Source organism: Miscanthus floridulus, chromosome 17 (assembly GCF_019320115.1).
Source record: "Miscanthus floridulus cultivar M001 chromosome 17, ASM1932011v1, whole genome shotgun sequence".
Lineage (NCBI taxonomy): Eukaryota > Viridiplantae > Streptophyta > Magnoliopsida > Poales > Poaceae > Miscanthus > Miscanthus floridulus.
In genome coordinates this window covers 34876940-34903808 of record NC_089596.1, presented here as the reverse complement: position 1 = coordinate 34903808, position 26869 = coordinate 34876940, and the positions used below count along the sequence as shown (strand labels likewise).

Sequence of the window (26869 nt, the reverse complement as noted above, 5' to 3'; positions counted from 1 at the left end):
GAAGAGAGGTTATTTATACCTAGGGTGGCGGTGGAGTCAGGCTAGCGGGGCAGTGGCGAGGCGATGCTGTATAGGCAGGACCACAGCGCCAATGAAGATGATCGGGGTCGCCTACGTACTCCGGGTCCCCTCCGACGGGTCCTGCTCTGTAAAAGAAGGATTATAATACTATAAGTTAAAAATTTTGGTAGAACCTCCCCTGTACGGGGAGGTTTCCAAAACCTGCAAGAAAAAAGCCGGCACGATAGCCGACAGCATATATACGGCACGAAGGCCCACACATCCACGTACGGCACGAAGGCCCACACATCCACATACGGCACGAAGGCCGACAACCGGGGGGCTTTATACCTTGGGTGGCGGTGGAGTCGGGCGATGCGGTGCCGGGGTCACCTTTGTCTCCAGCGAGGGGCGGGGTGGGGGCCGGCTGCGATGGAGGTCGAGCGGCGGCAGGGTGGGACCGGGGGTGGGGGCGGCACACCACCACCGCCCGAGGAGGGTAGACCCGGCCGCGGTGGAGGTCCGACGGCGCCGGTGGTCCGCGGCGGCGGGGCGGGGACGATGGAGGGGACGAACGGCGAGGGGTGTGGCCGGCGGCCGAGGCTCCTCCTCCTCCCTTCTCCTTCCTCCTCCCTTCTCCTTCTCCTCCCTTCTCCTTCTTCCTTCTCCTCTCCTCCACCTCCCTTCTCTCCTCTACTCCCCTGCTCCTCCTCTCCTCCACTCTGGTGGTTCAGAGGCGGGGGGCAGCCGGGGCATGGAACCACCGGTGGGTCCACGTCCGGCGGTGGAGCGGGGCTAGGGGGGGGCCGGCTACGGCGGAGGTCGGGCGGCGGCGGGGCGGGGCTGGGGCGGGGCGGCGCACCACCGGCCGGGGAGGGCAGACCCGGGCGCGGGCCGGCCGCGGCGGAGGTCCGGCGGCGCCGGTGGTCCACGGCGGCAAAGCGGGGCCAGGGCGGGGCCGGGGTGGGGCGGCGCACCACCGACCGGGGAGGGCGCACCACATGTGAGATGTCTGGGTTTTAGGCATCGTACGTCACAACTTGCTCGGAAACTTCTAAATTTTTTACCACAGCCTCTACATGCGATGACACGACACCTCAAAAAGTTTCATGATTTTCAGACTTTGTTTGCATTTTATATAATTAAAAAACACTTTTTTAACAAGGTGGTCATGTTTCGTGAAACAGATGTTCGAAATTTCACGAATATCCCTGCACACGGCCTCAAAATACACTCAAAAACATAAATACCATTTTTTGAATCGTTAAATTCCAATATTTCATGCACCTGTAGTTCAAATTTATTTTTTCGAGAAAAATTCAAATAAACACAAAAAATTTAAAAAATATACCAAAAAGTCATAGAAAAGTTCCAAATTGGAACATGTGCTTCAAGGTACTGTATAAATGCCACAGAAAAAATTTGAAAATAAAAAAAATAAAAATAAAAATACTTTGCCGAGTGTCGGAATTGGCACTCGGCAAAGGAACCTCTTTGCCGAGTGCCAGGCTTGCAGCACTCGGCAAAGACAACACGTTTGCCGAGTGCTAACGGCCAGCACTCGGCAAAGGATGACGGAGGGGCCACCGGCGTCGCCTGAGGTATTTTACCGAGGGTTATTCTTTGCCGAGTGCCTAACACTCGGCAAAGAGGACGTTTGCCGAGTGTCCCTATTTGTCGAGTGTTTGGCACACGGTAAAGACGGCCTTTGCCGAGTGCGGCACTCGGCAAACTGCCTCTTTGCTGAGTGCCCGTGTTTCGACACTCGGCAAAGCGCCGAGCACTCGGCAAAGAGCGCGTCTCCCGTAGTGACCTACACTAGGCCCACGATCATAGACCGAAAAGCGAAGACAAGGGCCCATTTAGGGACTGGCCTGCGTGTCTTTAGAAGTGAGGTAGCCATAACGCTTAGGATTTAGGGCCGCTAGATTGACTTTCAAAATTTGCCATGCCAGAGGTTTGGTAAGCCAAAAGTTGGACAATAAAAATTGTCATAAATTTCGCAAGCCAAATGTGAGAGTTTGACAAGTCTCGGTAGCAAACCAAAAACTAGCTAAAATCATGGCTTGCCAATCTTTGGCATTGCAAATTTTGAAAGCCAACCAATCAAGCACTTAACTTGACACCGATTTTCTTTTAACTTGTCACGGTAGTATATTTCGTGCTATATTCCTCTTATATTATACTAATGACCTCCACTAAAATAATCAGCAGCTCTGATTTTTCCTACTGTTCATGATTTGACTACCAATATCTTTTTAAATATTTACTTAAGTAAAGTGTGAATGTATCGTTGGATTTGTTATTAAAGTACTTCAAGTGTGTCATATTTTGTTTGCTATTTGTATAAATATTCACAGAAAAGACAAGGGATCAACCAATAAATAGTAAATTCAAAAGTGTCAAATATTGTGAAACAAGGTTGGTACATTATTCTTGGAACATACTAATCATGACCATACTCTAAATACAAAATCTAATAATATTGCTTTTTGTACAATGAAGTTTACACATATTGTAAGGATAATTGTTAGTTTCGCAGATGCTTATAAGGGTACAATGTGTGTAGTGTATTTATATGAGTGAATGCGTATGTATATATGTGAATGATTTTGTCTACACCATGATTTATTAAAATACTTAAAACTAGTACAAATAAGAGCACTTATACTATAGAAATACGGAGAGAAGGGTACATTCTTTCTATCTGACTTGTGATATTTCGATTTTTCTTTAAATTATGCTACAACCTACCAGCATTGCTCCTTTGTGTGATGTTTCGATTGTTTTCGTGAATTGTACTACTGCACTGGCCTATTCCTTGTGTCCTAAAATACGTGTCGCTATAGTATTTATGCCGGTCAAACTTTCTTAAATTTGACTATGTTTATAGAAAATTTATATCTTTAAATAAGTTTGATATGAAAATAGATTCAACGATCTATCTAATGATCCTAATTATGCACTATAAATATTAGATTAAAGTTAAAAGCATTTGACTCCTCGATAAACGAGAACCACACTTGTTTGGGACATGAGTACAAGCATTGCTCCTTTATATTTGCAAACAAAATCCTTGGTGAGTTGGACTCCGCGGTGCACATAGCAATTTGATCTTCAGTTCGGTCTCTAGCCCTACGGTACGTCTAGCGAATCCGCAGGCGGCGCAACGCCCCAGAGGCCACGTGGTGTCCTGGACCGGTTGCGCACACGGACCACCACCTCGCCAAGCGCATGCCCCGCACAGCCGCTCCCCACGCTCCACGTGTCCTGCCTGCCCGTCGCCACTACGAACCGACACGTGGGCCCACGTACAGGCGGCCTCACGTGTCAGAGACGCTCCCCACTACCCTAGGATAAGGCCACCAAAGCCAGACGGCGTCAGTTTGCCGCTCACTCAACACACGTACACCTGGCTCCCGTCAGTTAATCGCGGTTACATTAACCACGGTTAGAAGAGCCCCAAGGATAACCACGGTTAGACGGCCTGTTTATAAACCAGCCTCCCCTTCACCCTCTCTTCCCCGTCCACGGCGAAGCGCCTCGAAGCCAAAGAAAGCTTCCACTAGAGCACGAGATCGTAGCGACAGGCCAACAAAGCAGCAAAGCAAAAGTTACCGTCACCGACCGACGTTCCAAGAAACGAAACGACCATGATGATGATGGGAGAGGGAGCGCACGCGCCGCCGTGGCAGCAGTCGCCGGTGAGCAGCGGCGGTAGCATGATGGACGCGGACGAGGCGGCGTCGCCGTACGCCCTCCTGGCGGCGCTGCAGCATTACCTGCCGTCGAACGAGGTGGCGGCGGTGGCGTACGACGAGGACGACGAGGAGGCGGCGGCCCTGGCGACCGTCGACGCGTACGCCTGCGACAAGTTCCGGATGTACGAGTTCAAGGTGCGGCTGTGCTCGCGCGGGCGGAGCCACGACTGGATGGACTGCCCCTACGCGCACCCGGGGGAGAAGGCCCGGCGGCGCGACCCGAGGCGGTACCACTACTCCGGCGCCGCGTGCCCGGACTTCCGCAAGGGCGGGTGCAAGCGCGGCGACGCGTGCGAGCTCGCGCACGGGGTGTTCGAGTGCTGGCTCCACCCGTCTCGCTACCGGACGCAGCCCTGCAAGGACGGCACCGGGTGCCGCCGCCGCGTCTGCTTCTTCGCGCACACGCAGGGCCAGCTCCGCGTGCTGCCGCCGCAGCAGTCCAGCGCCAGCCCGAGGGGCGCGGCGGCGTCGCCGCTGGCCGAGTCGTACGACGGCTCGCCGCTCCGCCGGCAGGCGTTCGAGAGCTACCTCAGCAAGAGCGGCATGATCATGTCGTCGTCCCCGACCAGCACGCTCGTCTCGCCGCCGAGGTCGCCGCCGTCGGAGTCGTCCCCGCCAATGTCGCCGGACGCCGCCTCGCTCCGCCGCGGGTCGTGGCCGGGCGTCGGGTCGCCCGTCAACGAGGTCCTCGCCTCGCTGCGCCAGCTCCGCCTCGCCGGCGGCGGCGGAGGCTCGCCGAGGTCGGCGCCTTCCGGCGGCGGGTCGTTCTTGGCCGGCTGCGGCGGCTACCCGTTCGGGTCCCCAAAGTCACCGGCGGCCGGGCTGTACAGTCTCCCGTCCACGCCTACCCGGCCGTCCCCGGTGACGGTGACCACCGCCTCCGGCGCCACCATCATGACCGTGGAACGCCTCAACCTCGGACTCAGCGGGGACGAGGAGCCGGTCATGGAGAGGGTCGAGTCCGGGAGAGCCCTCCGCGAGAAGGTGTTCGAGCGGCTCAGCAAAGATGCCACCGTGTCCAACGACACCGCCGCCTCCTCAGCCAACGTTGAGGGAGCGGCCCCGGATGTCGGCTGGGTCTCCGACCTCATCAACTGAGGTAAACTCATGAAACTATCAGCGTCAACCGTGCCTCCTCTGAACGGAGGCTTGGAGTTGGAGCCTCGGAGGCATCACTGCACAACAGGAGAAGAAAGTTCAGAAAAAAAAAACAAAAAAAAGTTTTTTTTAGATTTCTAGTAAGATTCTCCTGATCCTTCTACATACGTATGTTCCTCCCTGTGTGAATATTCTTGGATGGTTGTTGAAGGGAGGGGAGGCAGCAGGGAAGGGTTGGTTTGTTCTGGGGTTTCAGAAGATGGCATGTCAGTGAAGTGAAGGTAGAAAGCCTAGAAGGAGACAAGAGGTGCCAGCAAAACATGGAGGAAATGGATCAAGAAGACATGGGAGGCGAGAGGCGACCATGCATGTATATGAGCTATCTAGATGTACATAGTGTCTCTGTTCCTGTGCGTGTGTGCGGAGGTGTAGCGTGGGGGGCGATCATGGCGGCGATCCAAGATCGGAGAAGACGACTCCGCCGGCGCCTCCGGTGACGTTTCCGGCACGCAGGCCTGGAACTTCTAATTTCCGCGAGCGATTCCAGAACGTCGTACGTCGTCTTGAGTTGATGTTTACTCGCATTGAAGCGTTCATTCTGCTATTTGCCTTTAAGATCGACGAGTGCTCTGTATTTTTCTCAATGTAGTATTTCCTAATTGAGCTCCTGCTTAGCGTGTTCGGCTGGTTATGTTATGGCTTGTTTCAGCTTGTTTCAGCTTATTCTCTCTCACAGAATACTATTGAATCATCCGAAACCATCCGAAATCCACTATGCAGTCTACCAGCCAAACACGCTAAGCAGACAAGGAATCTGGATGTACCTTGTATACCATGTACTACTATTTTTGCAGACAAGGAAGAATTAATTAAAGCCTCCATTGTTAATTAATTACTGTACCATCTAAAAACGTAGTGATGCCTTTTTCATGTGACTGATGAATGAATCAAATGTGCTCGATCTGTGAATGAATCTGGAGAAACCGGGTCGGGCCGGGCTCATCGATCTTTGAGAAACTAACTGTGCTGTCGTCGTGCTTGATGGGTGAATGATACAACTTACATGACGACGAGACGATGGGCAGTGTGGTGGATTGCTTCTAGTACCGGGAGCTGTCGGGGCGTCGCTGTCCCGGCCGGGGCGTAGGTCCCGGTCTGTTGGCGCCTTCCCGGCCGGCGACGTCAATCCATTACCAGCCAGCTGTTACGCGTGCGATTAGTACGGGACTCTGAGTGCACAAATCATGGATCCAATTGAATTCAACTACAGATGCCTGCTGCGTAGTACCATCGTCCCTGTTATGGCCTTGGCGGACCACAGATCTAGCTTGTATAAGGTGGTGCCGGATAGGGTGACTAAAATTTAGTAGGTGTGTCGAAAAGATATTGTATAAGGTAATTGGATACTAATAAAAAAATAAATTACATAATCTGTCAGTATTTGAAGAGATAAATTTTTTAAGTCTAATTAATCCGTCACTAGCATATGCTTACTGTAGCATCATATTGTTAAATCATGGACTAATTATGCTTAAAAGATTCATCTCGTAAATTAGTCGCAAACTATGTAATTAGTTTCATAATTAGTCTATATTTAATACTTCATACATGTGTCCAAATATTCGATGGGACAACGACTAAAATTTAAGAGGAGCAACCAAACACCACCGCAAAGGTGTGTGTTTGGCTTGCAAATCAACATCTTTAGCTTCCTTCCCCACCTGATTGCCTGCCTTGTGTTGGCTACCGGATCCTTTGGATGTTTAGTGCAGTGTCCTGTGAAATCTAGCATGATTGTATACAGTGTGTTCGGTACGGTTGCTCAATTATTTGGTATCGTTGTCGCATGATATATTTCTAACTATACATTGTGCGTGGGTATAATACAATTATTTATGTTGCAAAATAAACTTGTTCTGTAATACTCCTTCCGTTTCAAATTATAAGTTTTTTTTTCATTCATTTTGCTATGCGTCTAGATAAAAAAGTTAAAACGATTTATAATTTGAAACGGATGGAGTATTAATTTAGGGAATCACACTTCTTCTCGGCAAAGCTATCGCTTAATTACTAGTGCATTGTGCATTGTTGATCTCATCAACAATGAATGTAATTATCTGCTTGGTTAAATAAAATCCCTCTTTTACCCCGCAAAAAAATAGTCTTGAAAATAGTACAATAAAGTTTGCTACCTCAAGTCAAAATCTTTATATGGATGTTTTTCCATGGCACCATTAATTTTGCCCAGCAGCTCAAGTGTCGGAATGGTCGGGGCAGGGGAACTGTAAATGGTGACAAATAAAAGCAGAAACCAGGAATCACATGTTATTAATCTGTCCCATTGTTGTGTTTCTTTGGGCAGTTTTAGGTTTTGAGAGGATCAGAGAGACTGGGAGATAACTAAGACGAGTTGAGCTTTTTATTTGTGCAGGTACAGTGTGGATCCACAGCTGTTCACAAGATGATGATCTTCTTGAACCAGTGGAAGGCTAGGTTGAATGTGAATGTAGTGTCACGGGAGTAATTTGCTCCTGCAGGTACTAGTTTTTTTTCTTCGAATTACATACAATGCAAATACTCACAACACCCATACACCTACCTCAATGAACGCACGCACGCAAACCTTATCCCTATAAGCATCTTCGAAGACTGGATAGACAAATCTTCGAGATCGATAAAGTCACCATAGATGTCTCACTGTCGACGAGAACGCCACCTACCACTGAAAGCGTAACGTCATTAAATTTTAGAAAATTGATGATGGTAAGTAGTAGCCCCCTTCCCATGGTTTGCTCTCACCGGTCGGATAAACATGTCATCCTAGTCTAATGTGTGTGGGGAGAAAGGAAAATGTTACCGACCATTTATAGTTCTATAGAAAGAGAACATACTATTCTTTACATAGCTAGGCACTAGTTTGTCACCAAAATGTGGTTAGGAAATGTACCCAAGAAGGAAATCCAAAGCAAAGACATTGTTAGGAGGTCCACTGTGATGTGATGTTGTGCCACCATCATGGTCCAAGGAGGAATAGCACCAGCCTCTTGCTGCTTTTTTATTCTGGGAACTCCTAGATGCGTCTTTCCTTGTGCTTTGTGCTTGCTGCACTCTGTCGCCTCCATGCATGCTTAGACCTCGTTTAGTTACAGGATAAAAAGTTTTAGGTGTCACATCAAATATTATATAAAAAAATAAATTACAGAATTTATCGGTAAATCGTGAGACGAATTTATTAAGCCTAATTAAGTTATTATTAGCACATGTGTTACTGCAGTACTTTATTGTCAAATCAGGGACTAATTAGGCTTAAAAGATTCGTCTCGTAAAGTAGTCGTAATCTGTGTAATTAGTTATTTTTTTAGTTTATATTTAATACTTCACACATATCAAATATTCGATATGATATAGTGTAAATTTTTAGAGGAGTAACTAAACAAGGCCTTAGTACAAGGTGTGGGCTTGTGGGGTGGGGTTGCGTATATCTGAGCTACCTGTTGCATCCGAAGAGGAGGAAATATCTAGACGTGCTGGGTTCTCAGAGACAGCAAGGTAATCTTTATTAGTAAGCACCACTTGACCTTTACTCCTCCTTTGATTGAGAGGCTCTATTTGCTAGGGTGGGGTTGCGTATATCTGAGCTACCTGTTGCATCCGAAGAGGAGGAAATATCTAGACGTGCTGGGTTCTCAGAGACAGCAAGGTAATCTTTATTAGTAAGCACCACTTAGGCATACCCACACCAACACCTTGCTGGTTTTTAGCAGAGCCCCCCTCGTCCAAGTTAGGACTTGTATCCGCCCCTGATCCGTTGCAACAGCACTCGACAGATACGCACCGCGAGCCAGGAAAGTCATGGCGTTCTTGTGAGCGAAGTAAAGGAGGGGGGGTTGTAACAGGCAGGGCCGTGCAGCACCGGCATATGGGATAGCCACCAGACGGCCCCTGATATGCTTGGCAATCAATGGAGTCACCGACCTTTGCTTTGCTTTGCTTGCTTTCCTGCAACGAGCTAGGGACCATGCATGTCCTGGGCGCATGGGTAGAGCCGTAGAAGGCCAAAGGGAGACGAACTTGGTGCCGGTGATTGAGGGGTCTACGCCTACTGCTACATATACGGAGATGCCAAGAGGCCAAAGGCAAAGCGGCCTTGCATTGGCCTGGCACCCGGCCGGGGGAATGCAAAGGCGGAAGGGTGATGGATTTTGGAGTGGTAGGCTGCGTGCATCTACTGTGCGTCGTAGGCCTGTAGCTCCCATTTCATAGACATGTACGTACTGCGGGCATTTGTGAAAATTATATGGTTGCGGCTCCTTGTTCCTGTCTCTTGTGAATGTGAATCATGAAACTTCAGGCACATAGTATAATTATTGTAGCTTTTGTCGTTTAATTAGTAGTCACTATTGATGTTTAAGGCTCCTTTGGAATGCGGGATTGGAAAAACACATGAATAGAAAAAAAAAGGAATAGGATAGGATTGCATATGCAAAATAGAGGATTGTAAAACAAAGGAAAATCATAGGAGTTGATGTTTGGATGGATCATAGGAAGAACACGGGAATGAAAAACATGAGCTTAGAGTGGGTGTTTTGAATCCTACAAAATTCTTGTGAAGAAACCACACCCAAAGGAAAATTTTCTGTATTTTTCCTATGGCACAATCCTACGTTCCAAAGGGTACTACAGTAACAAATCATATAGGATGGAGAATCCTATGTTTTACCTATGAAAATCCTTTGTTCCCGAGGAGGCCTTATATCGTATCCACAAGCAGCGAATGGACATCTAGTCTCATTTGTACTAAGCTTTACTAGCTAAAATCACAAGGTTGTAAACCTTATAATGTAGTACATATAAGTTAAATTCCAAACAAATTAAAACCAAAACTAGCAGGGTTATTACACAAGGTTATGAGCAAGGTGATAAGATTTTAATAAAAAAACTAGGAGCGAGCCACATTCCAGAGGGGTGTCAAAGGCCCTCTCAATAGAGCTATTTTGTCATTGAATCAATAGAGGGAAGACTCCTTCGGTGGGTGCCTCCTACTCTTCCAGTCTCTGGGTGGGATCTTATGGCTCTGATTGCGCAGGATTCTTCTTTGTTTGCTCAGACCCTGAACTATGAGATGGAAGCGCCTTTGCTAGACTTTCCAATTGAACATGATGCAGGCGATGCAACTCGGCAAGGAGAAGGCTGAACCCTGGTGCTACACTACAATAGAAGCTTTGGCAGTTTACCATGGCTTGATGGACTAGTTTAGTGTGGCAATGGAGGGGCCTCTTGTTTTTGGGGTTGGATTGGGACATGTGGGGTTAGATCTAGACCTAAACGGATCTACTAACCGAAGAACGTGGAACACAACAGAAGAAATACGCAAGGGAGAGAACGACACCGAGGCATGATGTTTTCTAACAAGTTTCGGCAATATGACTACATCCTCGGGGCATGACTACAGGTGCTCTTCCCCATATATAGCAGCTACACCGGCATTCAAGCGCTCCCGTGGCCTTACCACTGCAAAAACTAGTCGTCAAGTCATCTCTCAGTTACAACAGGGGTTGCCTCATATTTATGGCCCTCCTATGATACAAAGTTTGACTACAACTCTATCCTAGTCCTTAATACAACTCAAGTCGTAGTGTAACCATACCGTACATATATTCGATACATATCTAACATCGTATGGTAAATGGTGATCCTTCAACCTTGGTGCTTTGGTTTCTTTGGTGGTTGTCGTTCTGTGGGTTTATGGTGTTGTATTGTTGTAACCTTCTTCTTTATCAATACATGTCCGGAATAGCTCTTGACGGTAGTTGTTCGAGAGAGAAAAAAAGATTTACTAGATATACTTTATATATCGTAGTTGGGCAACCCTCCAATTAACAATTAAGTGATCCATATATACGAATAACATGGGACTAATTGAGGTCTCCCCTTCTATGGACTTCTTATTACTTCAATGAATTATTTTTTTCCTTCAACAAAATTATGTCATTATTATTAAGGAACGAATCTCACAACCGTACATAATAAGTTGATTAAATTATGATTTTTGTAAATTGCCTAATAAATCATTCTCTATTGATCTAAAGACCATGGATAAGCACTCTATACTCAATTACATATATACTTACATTACTCATTACATGTTGCGCTAATAAGCGTTTATTATATCAAGGTGTCCTGAATTTTAGTTAGGTGCATTTAGAATCCCGTCGGATTCTAAGAATCTGATAAAAAAGATCATAACAGTTCTATTGGATTTTTGGAATTCTAAAAATCTATGAGTTAAAATTCCTCTAAAATCTATACCATTTGGTTGAGATACTATGATGCTGGGATTTTGCCTATCCAGATTCTCATAACGATAATGCCGGCACACGTGTGTCCGTCCAGGCGTGTTCCGTCCGGACGGATCGTTCCTAGGCCTGCGCAACAATCGAGCCCAATAGGCCTCCTCGGCTCCACCTTCAGTACGACGCGGTTTTTCTAAAAAAAATAAAAAACACAGCGACATTTTCTTTTCTCACTGCCGCACGCATGCGACCGTCACGGGCCACCCCCCCCACCCGCCGTTGGCCTTCTCCAACACGGCGCCCTTCTCCGGCCGCGGCCTTCCCGTCCAGACGCCGCGCACCCACTGCGCCTCGCTGCTGTCGCAAGCCCATCCCGCGTCGCTCGCTGCCACCCGTCGCGCCCACCGCCCGCCCGGTCGAGCCAAGCCCGGTGCTGCTAGTGATGGTGGTGGTGGTGGTGCTCGCGCGCCGCCGGCTCCGACCCCAACCGCCTCCCCAATGTTGCAAGCACATGTTTCAAATATTTTGTAGGTACGTTTCAGGTGTTTTAAGCCGACGTTGCAAAAGTAGATGGGGATGTTACATATGTTGAAATGGTTGTACACATATGTTTCAAGTGTCATGTTCTCAATGTTTCATATGTTTTTTTTTTCAGACGTACATTGCAAGTGTGTTCATCTGGATGTTGCATATATTTCACACATATGTTGCAAGTGTTTTATCTGGATGTTGTATATGTTTGCAATTGTTTTTCAAGTGTTTTCATAAGTTTTTTCAAGTGCTTTAGACACATGTTTTGAATGTTTTCAGCTATTTCATACGTACGTTGCAGGTGTTTCATCTGGATGTTTTAAAAATAGATTGGAGATATTATGCATGTTGCAATATGAGCTACCTGCTGCAGCTACTAAGGCGCTGCATGGAGGGAGCGGCGCAGTAGGCGTGGAGGGGCGCGGGAAGCATGAGAGAGCGGCGCGAGCAGGCCCTGCCTGTGCGTGCAGCAGGCTGTGGCGCGGGGGCTGTCCGGACGCTAAAGCTGCCGTTCTCGTAATCCAAATGATTCTCCAGAAATGCCTGGATCATTTACCGAGCTCTCCTGGTCATGTTGCGCTCTCCTTGCCAAGCAAGAATAGGCGAAGGAAGCAAAGCTATCTCCGTTTGGTTTCTGTCTTGTCATATCCTCTGTCTTCCCAATCGACTGCTTTGGCTAAACTGCCGAACAGAGCAAGCAAATCTTGCCAGCTCGGGAGAGTGGATTCGGCTCGCCCACGCGAGCAAAGCTAATTTTTAACTCTACTGCCAAACACGTATCCTAGCTAAGCGAGACAAAATCGGAAACGGGCAAGGAAACCAAGCAACCCCTTCGGATCAGGGCTGTGTACAGCGCTTCCAGAGGCTTCCGAAATCTCTGGTCCATCGTCATCAGGATTCCACAAGAGGGGTGGAAAAACGAGGCATGAACTGTCCCCGTGCTCTGCTCACCGTCGTCAACAAAAACGGCCTGATCACTGTCTTTCAGGCTGATAAGTCCGATTGATGCTAGTTTGTTATGAGAGAAAAATACTATTGACTGACTAATAAGTTCTAGCCGAACCAACAAGCGACCTGACCGAAAGTCAGCAGGCTTGTGCATCAATCGCGCGTGATGCGTGTATTGTCCGCGCTGACGGCGACCATCTCGAAAGGGATTCACGAAAACACCGTGACGCTCACCATTTCGCCGATCAAGATCAACAACACGACTTCAGCATTGGTTTGTTGGCCACAGCTACATTAACGTTTTCATATGTTTTTTATTCTCAAAATACATGACTCTGAGTTCATTCATATAATAATAGACACGAAAATGCACTAGAGATAATCTGATCGATACAGTGAAAACTGACGTTGAGTTCACATCAGGGTATCGATCGGATAACTGAGAACAGATCGTTGATGGCATCACTGTCATGGTAGGGGCCAAAGAACATGAGCAACTAGTAAAAGCACGACCAGTGCTATACACTATATATTGTACTTGCTCAGCAAGCTTTCCTTTTTTGACCAGCTTGCCGCCTGGAGGCAAAGCATGCATATCCGGTCCTATGCTCTCCTCCAACAAGATCGTGCAACCTGCAATACTTTACAGCTGTACAAGGATAGGATCGCTACTGCTGGGTGCCAACTTGGCAAACATAAATATCTCCTACCATGAACATTTATTTTATTAACCTGTGCCTGTTGCCAACAATTTCCTACTTCGTCCCATATAAGAAATATATATAAGTCCATTAGGGCATTGGCACAATCTATAGTATGACAATAACAATCTATAAAATATATTATCTTAAATAGAAAGGTTTATGGGTTTTTAATGGTGGAACCTGGCCATCTATGTTCTAAGTCCTCCAATAGAGTAGAAAATATAAATCCATATTGGAGGAATTAGTGGACAGAGACGTGTCCAGGGAAAGACGACAATTGAGCATTTCCCGGGGATAAGGTTGTCACCATCTTTGACACCAAATTACTTCACCAGTTACTACTGGTTCAAGGCTGTTGGTCAGAACAAATATATAATGCTCGCAAGAGCATGCAACTGCTTCAAGGTTGTTGGGACTTAGGCTCCGTTCGGTTTGCCGATCTGACGCGAGGAACCATTCCGGACGTGAAAATCTTATATAAATTAAAGAATGATTTCGGGCCAGAATACTTCGGGGGACTCATTCCCCAGGAGGTGAACGGGCTCTTAGGGCAAATCTATAGTAGTACTAGATAAACATTGGTAATCGACTTCTATCAGTTGTAGGACCCTAGGAAGAAATTTAAAACACAGAAAAAAATCATAAACATATAGTTAGAAAAACAAAGAATTAAGATGACTATCTACTGCCATGTAGGAGTAGGTGCCTAGGTCAAAACCAATGCAAACAACACCCGCTGTTTGGCAAGCCGAGTAATGAGTAATCTAGCACAGACAGTCCAAGCATCCATAGTTTGATGTTCATCCGAGGATCGATCCCTTTTTCAGCACACGTAATCCAAGAATCCAGTGTCTTTTTGCACTCAGTTTGGTGGCGAGCATAGCAACTGTCGATAAAATATCGTCGACAGTCCTCCAAGGGGTATCTCACGAATGTAGATTGATCGGCAGTGGTGCGCATAATCAAGAACAAGAAGGCAATAGAGACACAAGAGTTAGACGGGTTCGGGCCATCGGCATGATGTAATACCCTACTCCTGTGGTCTGTTGGTTTGTATTGGCTATCGTATGATATTACGTGTGTTTTAAGGGGGTCCCCTACCCGCCTTATATAGCTAGGGGTAGGGTTACAAGCCGGTTAGATCTAGGAGATAACCGGTAAGTAATAACAGATTACATGAATTATGGGATCAAACATATCCTAACAGATCTCGTAGCATCTTCAGGATATCGCCTTTGATGTCTTGCGGTACACGTTGAGCAGTACCGTGCACTGTAGGTCTTTGTCTTGTGGGATGGACTGCCTCTAGTAGCGTAGCTCATGTAGTCTGCCGTGGGTATTCAGGATCGTACCCCCACAACAACTTTTGTAATGCAGTGGGCTTTAGCTCCAACTTGCTCTTTTCTCATCGGCTCAAACAGAGGAATGCCATTGGAGGAAGGCAAGAACATGCTGCTGCTTTTAGTCTTTTACTTGCTACCAACTACTTGTAGATCTAATTGAGTGTTCATCTTTATCTACGTCTCATATATAAAGCACACAACTTGCTGCGTCGACTATGATTGGGAATCATTGGACACCTTGCCAGTTGGTGCAGGGTAGCAGCAGGCAGATGGATAAGAGTAGCCTGTCCGTTTGTTGGTTTCAGTCAGAGCTTATCTTAAATGCGTCTGACGAGAAGGAAGGGCGGGTGAAACTGCTTCTTTTTTTCTTTTAGAGCTACACCTACCGCTGATTTCTGGCTATTATTGGCTTTCCATAAGGTGACTGGTACTTCTATTTGCATAGCAAAAGATTCAGAAGAAAGTCTAAAGTCTTGTTATCTTTTTCTTTTTTTACAATCTAAAGTCATTAACTTGACACAAATACAAAATTTCAGTGATAACGAAGTAATAGCTTGGGTGATTAGCGGAGGTGGGTTGACCCAATACCATGAGGCATGAGCAAACCAAATCCTATGTTGACATTTATTTCTGTCTCGCTGCGTTAACACAGTGGCGAAACTAGAGCAAATTAGAGGGACTACACTTACCCTATGGACATATAAATACATGGTGAAAATTTAGATATAATCACTTTTTTAACATTTTTTAGGGAGGGGGGGGGGGGGGGGGGGGGGGGGTATTTGCACCCCCTAATATATAAGTAGCTCTGCCCTTGTCTAGAGATCTTGGTAAGTTCTCAAACAGTTGATATAAACCATGAAGTGTTGTAGGGCCATGCAAAATGTCAAGATAAATAATAGTGATAATTGCAAGATATATCAGGTAAAGTGTTATCCCAGAACACAACAAACTTGTCTTGGACAGAACGCTGTCGAGCTACTCTCAGTCCAATGGGTCTGCAACTCTGCGTGCATGTTCTTTCACTCCTTCCGATCATATCAAGCCAAATACCCTTTCACAGTGCACAATACACAACAAAGTTGAGCGTTAAACACAAGGTTCTGGGTGAAAAAGGATATGGTCTTCGAGTAAGTGCTGATAAACGTCTTAGAGTAAGGTTAATAACATAGCCGGTTAGTGGCCGTATAAATTCTTACAGTCTACCTCTCAGCCCACTTATATACTAGTTACATCTTCATAATTAATACATGGCTCACTCATCTATCTCACAGAGTTTTTTGATTTTTGTGTATAAGCCAGCTGTAAGCTTACCGTTCGCTTCCCTTCTCTCTCTCCTTTCTTCTCTCCTCCATCTCAACATTCAACCTGGTAGCAACCCCTCATTATAATTGCTCTATACGAGTTAGGATTGTGATGAGATGTCACTCCCAAGTGTATCCGGACTTCTACTCTCGTACTATTGCTCAAAATTTGATATTGACATATCCAGTTTTATATTGACCTAGAACCTTTCAAATAATTATATAAAATATTGAAGTTTAAAAGATATATTAAACACCAACCTTATCATATTTTATTTCCATCAAAAGTACGTCAATATGCACTGCATATCTGTAATTATTTTCACATATGTTACTTAAATGTAATTGTTGAAGTGACAAAATTATTTCAAAATGGAGGTAGCGTAGACCAAACTAGATGTTTTTCATAGTACGAGTATCTTTCACGGGTATCCATTCTATCGACAAGTAACTCGCTGTGCCATCCATTGAAGTTTGTGCATGTCAACTTCGGGAGGGGAGGGGGTGGGGAATTTAACCCTAAATTTCTAAGGTGGTGGATCAAGTTGCAAGGACTTTTAGATTTATCCACCCAATCAACTGATACTACTACACATCACATACAAAACGCAATTTGCAGTAAAAATAATTATTAATAGCGTCGTTTCGCTGGTCATGACAAATGTGTTTATGGGTACTGAGGTCTTGATAGTAACTGCCTGGTCACCTATCCAGAGTCTATGAATACACAGAGAACTGCCTGGTAACAATTAACCAAGTTGTTTCCAATGCATTAGGCAAAAGTAGTAGGATATTTTTTAGGGAAAGAAGTTGTAAACTATTGTACTACCTTCCTTTGAAATTATAATACGTATTTTGTTTTGCTAGGATATAACTTGAGCCACCAATTAATATGCCAGTTATGTGATACAAAATATAATCATAAATTTTAATAGTTATTTAATGACATAAATTTTGCGTCATAAAACTATTTATTAATAAAAAAATATTGGACGAAATTATGCTAACGATGGTATACATAACTTCTAACGACTAAGGACCTATTTAGATCCACTAGCTACTAATAGTTAGTCAACTAATAGTTTTTCAATAATATTAGATATCTAATTATCAGCTACTTAATATTAGTTAGCTATCTATTAGCTAGGTGTTGTGTTAGGATTTAGTAGCTAAAAGGTGGATGCGTTGCTGGTTTTTTCTATAATGCCCTTTTAGCGGCTAATGGAAAAGCACGTGGATAGAAATGGATGCAGAGGCGGAGCCACTCTGGGGCGGCCGCCCTACCTCCCCTCCGGCGAGTACTGCTACTAGGACCCTGATCTGGGCGACCTCCGGCAGCAAATCGACGATGGCGTCCGAGTGACGAGCGACGGGAGCTGGAAGAAAGGCTCACGGCGTGGCTGGGCCGTCTGGCCGAAAAGGCCCATCGTCTATTCCTCTTACGGTCTTTCTTACCTGTTAGGCCTAGTGGCCCATAGCCTTGGCAGGCCCTTAGCGTAAGCAGAACTGCAGAAGCAGCCCAGCCAGGGGTGCGAGTCTTCGGTCCGTCCCACCGTCACGGACTCGCTCGGCGTCGGCAGCGGCGCTCCAGCGTCCAGCCTCCAAGTCTTGAACCTCCGTCCTTCAACTTCAAGGGGCAAGGCGGAGCTCCGGAGGTGAAGGCGGCCGGCGGCCGGCGCCGGCGAGCCGCAGCGGCCCTTCGCGGCTACGCCGCTGCCCGCTGCTGGCCTGTGAGCTGTGGCCATTGGCCTTGGCTTGGCTCTTTTATTTGTGATTGTTGAATACTTGAATTGGTGGATGCTGATGCACGGGGGAGGATCTGAAGCCGTGGGGCGGAAGAGTTGAAGCTGGCGATGGGACTTACAGAAGCACGGCGAGTAGGCCGGCAGCTTGAACTCCATTATGCCAGAAGTGATACAAGAAAGGTACTGTCATTAATCCATTGCAAATTGGTGGCTTCATTACTTGTTGGTCAATTAAATAAACAGAGATTGATCTCTGATTAGTGAAATCAATTCAATGGTTTTGCAGATTTAAAAGTAAATAGAATATATTTGCTATGTGATATTACCAATATAGATATGGTATACATACATAGCTAAACCAGTATATCGGTGAAGTTTCATATATGTAGCGATCCGCCCTACCTCATCTTTCCGGCTGGCTCCGCCATTGAATGGATGAAAGGTAAAAAATGGCCTTTGTCAAAATATTACCTGCTACTCTCTATCGTGAAAAGAATGCAATTCTACATAGAGTGCTTAGAATGTTTGGTTTGAGTAATATTTTATACAAAGATACTAATATTTGAGGTCATGTCTGAATCCACCCGGCTAATAATTAGATGCTAAAGTTAACAGAAAAAATCTACTTTTAGCCACTGGGTTATCATCGAGTCCAATTTGGGTACTCACTCTCCAAAAAGAAGATGTCTTTGGCCATTGAACCATAAAAACTAGATAACTTTGGTCCTCAACTAGTTTCAAATGTGGTTTTTCCTCTATATGTGTTTTTTTGAAAACAATAAAAATATGGTTAACTATCTAAAAGTTCATAAGTTATTCATTTCATATCAAAAACTTACAAAACGAGTCCCAATGTTTCTTTTAAAATACAGTCTATCTATTGGTGCTCTATTTTGAGTTCTCTAGTCTTACTCATTGTTGTTGTTAGCTCATAGTCATGACCTTTAGATTTAAAGTACCATTTTGCATTTTACTTTATGTTGATTGCATGATGTTGGAGCCCCTGCCTTATTTGAAACTTATTATATGTAATCTAGCAATCAGAATAATGTAAATCAATATCAATGTAATGTCTAACTAGGATCTATACATAGTGGAGCATGGCATCTGTGAGATTGGCATCCTTTTTAAATCTTCCATGTACTCATAATCCATTAGATCCTTTCGGTTAGTACTAATTTCATATTTTGTGATTTAAGATGAATTGGTTATGAATTTTTAGAGATTTAATCAATTTTTTATTATTTCAGAAAACATATATAGGGAAAACCACCATTGAAATCAACCTTAAGGTCAAAGTTGTTCGTCCTTAATAGTTTGACGGCAAAAGCTATCTACTTTTGGAATTTGATGGCCGAAATGGAAGTCAGATAATATTTGATGAGGAAAAATGGACTTCTTCCAAAATTAGTGGGTGGCCCCAATCAATTAATAGATCAGCTACCTGTTAGTTTGGTCATTAGCTAACAACTATCTCATTGGCTATTCCAACCCAGCTACTAGCAGCTAAGGGACTATGAAAACACAGTTTTACCCTCCCACATATACCTCTATCCACATGCTCTATGAATGTTTGTAAAAGGTGAAAGACATTATAGACAAAACAATCTTTTTATCAACCTTGTAGTAGCTCTGGATCCAAAAAAACACCCAGCTAATGTTAGCTAATTAATATTAACTATTAACTATTAGTCAGCTAGTCATTAGCTTCTAGCGGATCCGACGTGACCTAAGTATCATTAGATTCACCAAGACATATATTTTTCATATAGTATACCTATTTGAGATAATAACTCTTTATAAATTTAGTTACAATTAAAATTGTTTGACTTAGACCAAATATAGAATTACATTTTTTGAGAGGTTAATAGTGCTAGTGAAATACTAGTTGTTAGGCGGGGTACCTAGCTGACAGTTGGCTGATCCACAAACATCCCTTAAAACACGTTAGGAGCTTAAAAATGGAGGTGGCGTAAATAAAGAAACGAAAAGGGTGACTTGGTTAGATCTCGTGTATCTTGTGATCGGCCGGCAAGATCGATTTCGATAAGCAGCGGGAGAAGACAAAATTGGTGAAAGTGACAACCATGGATGGATGAGAACACGAATTTCATAGTTTTGAAAAGAAACAAGAGGGTTAGCTTATTTAACTACGCTAGCCTTAAAAGCTAGGCGCACCCCTCTCTCCTTTTTAATGCCAGTAGGCCTCCTCTTGCAATCGAGAAATTTGTAAGGAAGTGTTGATGTTTCGAGTTGCCACCGACTAGTAAATTTCTAATATTGCGCGTCTGGCTCGGATGTTGTGCTAAGAGGACACGAGGTTTATATTGGTTCAGACAGAATATCCCTACGTCCAGTTCGTTGCTGCAGCTCGTGTTACGAGCATTGAAAGTTTATAGTATGGGTTACAAATGGTCGAGAGAGGGACAGGTCCCAAGTCTCTGGTGAGAGGAGCGAACGGGTGCCGAGAGCTCGGTCTCTTTCCAGCTATGTGCTTGTGTGTTCTGATCGGTTCAGGGTTCGATGGATTCGAGTCTGAATTGACGCGATGTGTTGCGCTGCCCCTTATGGTACGCCCTGCTTTCCCTTTTATAGGCCAAGGGAAAGCACGGGTTACAGTGGAGGAAAAAGAGGAGAATGAGAAGGAGAAGAAGTCCTCTAGGATCGTCGGATCCTTTTTTTCCTTCACATGGGTCCCGCCGACCTTGTAGATGTCAATAGGGACAGCTCCACGTCAAGCTCATATCCATCACTAGCGCCATGCGCAGGCGTCGTCTCCCGGTCGTGGCGCTGCACTCCGTCTAGGCGGACGTCGTGGTGAACTGACGCACCTGTTAGTCCTCGTACGAGGGTTAGGCAGAACAACACCAGTACGCCCGACGTTGTTCCTGATGTGAATCTCCAGGTATGATCCGTCACGGTCGTGGGTTATATCGGGGCGTGCCGGTCACCTCCCTTGTGTCAGAGCTTTGACCCAGGCCCATTCGCTTGGACTTGGAGTGGTTGGCGACGGTATGGGTCTCCGTCGGGCGAGACGGATCCTCTGGTCTTAGGGTTGGTCGAGGTGGAGTCCCGCCAGAGGTCGGGCAAGGCGGAGCCAGCCCTTGGTCTCGGTGTCGGACGAGGCGGAGCTCACCCTTAGAGGCCGGGCAATAGAGGTCGGGCGAGGCGGAGCCCGCCCTTAGAGGTCGGGCAAGGCAGAGCTCGCCACCTTGGTGTCGGGCGAGGTGGAGCCAGCCCTTAGAGGTCGAGCGAGGCGAAGCCGCGACCTCGGTGTCGGGCGAGGCGGAGGCCGCCCTCAGAGGTCGGGCGAGGCAGAGCGCAAACCCAAGGGTCGGGCGAGGCGGAGCCCACCCTCAGAGGCCGAACGAGGCAAAGCTAGCTCTTAGAGGTCAGACGAGGCAGAGCCTGTGGCCTCGATGTTGGGCGAGGCGAAGCCTATCCCTAGAGGTCAGGCGAGGCGTAGCCCACCCTTAGAGGCCGAGCGAGGTGGAGCCAGCCCTCAGAGGTCAGGCGAGGCGGAGCCCGCAACCTCGGTGTCGGGCGAGGCAGAGCCCACCCCTAGAGGTCGGGTGAGGCAAAGCTTTCGCACATAGGGGTTAGTTGGAGCTATAGCCACGCTCTTAACTACTCAGATGAATCAATGTTGATGGTTATTAGCTCCTCCTTTTCGGGTACCCTAGTATTAGTTCCCGACAGTAGCCCTCGAGAATGCGGAGGAGTAGAATACTCCATCGGAGGCTTTTCTGAATGGGAGGACTATGAAGGCCTCGACCTTCTTTTGTTGCCCATAGCGTGACCTAGGGGCGATGATTCCCTTTCCTCGAGCCCCCTCCTGTAGCAGGGGCCCGATCGAGGATCGATTCATCTTTGCGATTGTGTTCCCTCAAGCGTTTTTTCTGATAAAAATGGAGGGGCCAAGTTGTGCCACGATTTTCCTCTAAGGACGAATCATGGCACCCGGTGAGCTATTAATGGGCTAGTCTGAGTGGGCCCCCAGCATCCCATTCGCAAGGATCTAGCTTGGGTCAGTTTGGTGACTGACCCCAGATTCTTAGTGGTCAATCCATATAATTCTCGAGTCCGTTCGACCGGTCCCGAGGGCTAGGTACCTTTCTAAAAAAACATGGATCATAACCTGTCGAGGCTCGAATGTAGGTCGGGATGCCCGCGACGCTCGTGCTCCCGATTATTGGCTGCTAGCGGGTCCATTCCTTTCCACCTCTCACCCTAAAGGTGCCTGGAGCAGTTGTCGAGCCCATTGATGGGCCGACCTGTGAACACCTGGTCCCAGTCGGGCCATAGAGGCGCTTTTAGATCCATATTTCCTCTTACTCGTGATGAGTCGTGGCCCGTCTGGAGAGGTGAAATGTCCGGTGAGTTTCCCGAGGGAACAGACAGAGATTGTGTGCGCACGTCCCATGGCGGGACGTTGCGACAGATCGTGGCAGGCGCAGAGATCTAGGCGTGTAGTTGGTTTCCTCGCATCCATTGCCCCTATAAAACCAAAGGGTTCACCCCTCGTATTCCATACCTTGCATCCTTGCCTCTGCAGCCATGACCGCCTTCGCCAATCTCTCAGATTTCCTGTCTCCACATCCCCTTCGCTGTCGAGCTCGCATGCACCCGCCCCTATCTCCAATGGATCCGTGGTGTCGCTCTAACATCACCTTCCAGCGCATTGAGGGCCTCATCCATCGTGGTCTTCTTCGCGTGCGGACCGCGGCCAAGGAGTGGCTGCTACCCGGAGAGGAGGACGTGCCATCGCCGCCCGACGGCTATGTGGTGTCGTTCACCCACTTCCATGAGCATGGGTTTGTGACCCCCGCCCATAGATTTCTTTGGGGGCTGCTGCACTACTACAAGATCGAAGTGTAGCATCTCAATCCCATCGAGATCCAGCACATGGCGGCGTCCATCACCCTATGCGAGGGGTTCCTAGGGATCAACCCCCACTTTGATTTGTGGAGGTACTTCTTTGTCGTCACCCTTCAGAAGAAGAGGGGGAAGAGCGGTAGGCAGGAGCTACACATGCTGATGGGGTGCGCCGACATCTAGCTCTAGAACAATCGGGTCAGTGAGTACCCGTCGATGCGGCTATCAACATCCAATAAGGGGTGGCACTCGTAGTGGTTCTACCTCAAGAATGATGCCGCCACCCCTCTATTGGAGTTCACTGAGCGCCTGATCGAAGAGGCCCCGGAGTCGTGGAGGAAGTGGGGCATCCTAGAGAAGGACAAGAAGAAGATCTGAGACCACATCGCCGCCATCCACGTCCTCAAGGAGAATGGCTTGAAGGGGTTAGGCATCATCGAGGCCTACCACGCAAGGAGGGTGGCATCGTTGATGATGCGCCCGCTCTCGCTGCACGCGATGGCGCCTGAGGCATCGCTCGATTGAACGGTGCTCACCGAGGGGGCGCTCCCCAACTTCGAGATCGCGCAACGCATCAATTAGGCAATGGAGCTCTTGCGAGAGCCCCCCTTGATTTTGTCTACCTGGTGCCGGGACATCCTCCGATGCGGCCGGAACTAGGCCACGTCGTCTTCATAAGTTTACCCTTCTCATGCCTTCACTTCAATAGATTTCCCGACCTCTCGATACTAACTTTGAGAGGCACAGGACTAGCCGAGGGACCTCATCGCACGGATCACCCAGCACCATTGCTGAGGGATTTGTCCATGAGGGCAGCGAATCATGCCGAGGGCGAGCGGCTGAGGAAGGCGAAGGAGGATAAGAAGAGGAAGAGGCAGCAGAAGCTACAGGAGTGGGAACGAGGGAAGGACACTAACAATGATGACAACAATGATGATGGTGACGATGATGAGGTAGTCGATGATGTCGAGTGGGACATCTTAGAGAAGGAGGATGCGCTAGTAGGTATTGGTTCGTCCTTGTTGGAGTCGGGCCCCTTCCCGTTCCACAGAGGGGAGGGTACATCCATGGAGCCGGTGAAGGCGAGACATACCGTCAGCCTCCCTTTGGAGTCAATGGGGATGGGTGGCTCTGCTGCTGCGCCTGAGATGTTGGCGGAGGCGGGCGGCTCCACCGTCATGCCCCAAAAGTCAAGGGGAGCGATACCCTTTGCCCATGAGTAGGGGGTAGGCTCAAAACGGCCTCACCCCGACGAGGTGGAGCAGAGGTTGGGGGGTTCGCCCCCCAAACGCATCTACCACCCGATAGCACTGAGGTGAGTTGATAGTTCCTCTGTTTTTTCCTGTTTTAGTCACATTTTGTCGTGACTTATGCTTTTCGTGCCTTGCAGCATCGGCAAGCAGCGTAATCCTATGGCGCTAGTGCTGAAGAAGAGTGTCGCCCTCCAACTGAGGTGGTAATCATCAGCTGGTATCGTGCCCATTTCGGGTGGGAGCGGCACTAGTGTGACCACATCGTCGGCCGATCGGACGCTGCCCACAGTTGTGCTCATGCCCTCAGTGGGATGGACAGACGCGGGGCCTCAAAGGGTGCCTTCGGAGGTCGCAGAGCTGCCGGCCATGGCCACGATACCGCTGCCAACAATGAGGCAGACGGGGCTGCCGACTGTGCTTGTAGCGCCGACCGTGGCGGGTGCGACGCTGCTAGTCATGATCCCCCAATGTAGGTGGTGGTGGTCATGATAGACGGGTCATGACCAAGCGCAACCGCAGCGGCGCCCGAGGCACCGGCACGACCCACACCATCGGCAGCCCAAGCGACGGCGACTGGCATGGGCCGGAAGGAGGGGTACATGGCTGAGGGGTCCCTGAGAGTCGTGGTGGTGGCAGAGAGGCCAGCGACGCTTGGGACCAGCGGGGAGTCATCCCTGGCGCTGACGTCGGTAGGCAACGACTCGCCCACGTGGGGCGAGTCCCTGCTCCGGTGGACAAATCCGCATGATCTAGCGTCGACGCTCTTCACCCTCGACGACGCTACTAAGAGCATGGAGAGGGAGAGCCTCGACGTGGGGATCGCATCTGTGCTAGAAGCCTTGGACCATGCCAGGGGTGCCTTGCACGACATTGTCATTCCCTTCGGCCGGGTATTTGCCTGATCCTACTTCTTGCCTTTTTCTTTCTCTATATATTTTTTGTATTCTGACCATCGTTTCCCTGTAGTCCATTATAGCTCACAGCCAGGGGAAGTCTCAGTCCTTCTTCCATAAAAGGAGACCTAGGACCACCTCGTTGAGGAGGCACGGCTATGCAGGGAGGTGACCGCTCAGCCTGTTGTTGCCCAGCAGAGGGTGGCCGAGCTGACTCCCCTCGTTGAGGAAGCAGACAGTCTTCGGTCGCGGGTAGCCGAGGCCCGTTGGGATGCTGACGAGGCTGAGAAGGCATTCGAGGCCCTATTAGCGAGGTCACGGAGGGACGACGAGGAGGCCACCCGGGTCAGGAAGGAGTGGGACAAGCTGCTCTAGAAGGATGCCAAGACACACCAGTAGATCCTTGACCTTCTGGCTAAGGTTGAAAAGGAAAGGGAGCTAAAGCTAAGGGCCGAGGAGAAGCTCATGGCCGTAGAGAAGAGGGCGAGCCTTGATGCTGTGGCGGTCGCTCGGCTACGCAAGGAGCTGGATGAGCTTCTCCAAACCACAGAGAAGCTCCACTCAGAACATGGCGCGGCTTGCGAGGAGCACGACCAGGCCTTCTGAGAGCGTGACCAGGCCTTCCTAGAGCACGATGACGTGCAACAAAAGGTTGGCTCCCTCTAGGCCGAGCTTGGAAACGCGACGACCCAAAAGCTAGAGGCCGAAAGCATTTCTACCGGGCTGGCCGTGGATCTCGCTGAGGTGAGGAGGAATCTTCAGGCAGAGAGCGATGAGCTCGATATCATGAGTGCCACCCTCGGAGTGGTTTGCGATGACCTTGAGGTGGTGCGGTCCAAGGGGACTAGTTCACTCGTGACCCGTGCCATCGAGATCACGACGTGGGTGCGCTAGCTTGAGAGGAATGCCTTTTGCGCTAGGGTCAATCAATCCTTCGTGATTGCTCATTCTCACTATGGGGACAACATCGATCTAGAGACGATGAGCCACGGCCTCGCACCTAGGCTATGAAGTCCATGAGCTGGAGGACATGGAAGCGGCGGTGGCTCCCCTTTCATAGGACCTGGCGGATAGGATCAAAGGCATAGTTCTCCCCTGAAGGGGTTAGTTAGTTCAATAGGTCGGTTGATCATTCTTGTAATCAGTGGACAAGTGCCAACCCTTGTGTATCATTTAAATAAACTGGTTATTTTGTTTCGTTTCACCAAGTCTATTCTTTTGTTTTGGTGCGAATGGATTTGTTTTTCCTCCCTTTTTATGTGTGAAAAGGGGTTCATGTGTTCTGACCCTTCCATTTGTTAAGACCATAGAGCTCGAGGTGTAGGAGGGAAACTCTGATCACGCTGGTAAGCAAGAGTGTCATAGCCACTAGGGCGTAGGTTTCTCATAGTCCACCCAGCCTTGCTCAGTCGTTCATTTCCGCAGACCTTGCTACTTGGTTTAATATGAGGAAGAGTGTCAGGCATGGCGACTATTTCAAAAAGGGTGTATGTATACCCTTATCAGCCCCCGAGTGAGACCCTACCCCTTGCCGTTGTTGGGGTCGGGTGTCACTAAAGATTGAGGAGAGGATAGCGAAACTAGTAGGAGAAAGCATCTCTTGTTTTCATGCGTACCCCTTCCCTAGGATCTAAGCCATCGTTCTACGACTGCGCGTTCGGTCTCCTTGTGTGTCCAACTTTCCTTGAGCCCCCACACGTAGCAGGTGCCTGGTCAAGGGTTGGCTCATCTTTGTGATCATTGCCTCATCTGTGGTTTTAGCAATAGGAGGGGTTGAGCTAACGTCACTTGCCTCGATGGCTCGAGTGACGCGCTCGGTGAGCTTGCTATCGGGCATGTTCAAGTGGAATCCAGGTCTATCGTTCATGATGGGGTTGACATAGCCCTCATGTAGCATTCTACTGCTCCTTAACTCGCCTCCTGATAGATGCCCATGTTGCTTCGAACAGCGACTTAGGTGGCCCGCTGACCTCTCCTCGATGGAGATTATGTGGGCTCAGCTCGATGTAAGGATCGAACAAGAAGGTCGAGATGACCGTGTCCACTTCTGAGTGGGTTGGGCAAAGGCTGCTGGGGCTCATCTATGTTTTCTGCCCTAGCTCTGTTCGACGCGAGGCGGCC

At 48.0% G+C, this 26869-nt stretch overlaps 1 protein-coding gene across 1 annotated transcript; it reads left to right on the top strand.

The window, feature by feature from the left end:
* The first annotated feature begins 3510 nt into the window (after positions 1-3510).
* On the top strand, positions 3511-5570 carry LOC136516510 (zinc finger CCCH domain-containing protein 35-like). Its single transcript, XM_066509912.1, has one exon. It carries the CDS (start codon positions 3654-3656, stop codon positions 4857-4859), a length of 1206 nt encoding a protein of 401 aa, XP_066366009.1. The 5' UTR covers positions 3511-3653; the 3' UTR covers positions 4860-5570.
* Positions 5571-26869: the final 21299 nt, after the last annotated feature.

What these genes read in the sequence shown, in the direction of transcription:
- LOC136516510 (XM_066509912.1), top strand. Translation starts at nt 3,654, where the DNA reads ATGATGATGATGGGAGAGGGAGCGCACGCGCCGCCGTGGCAGCAGTCG.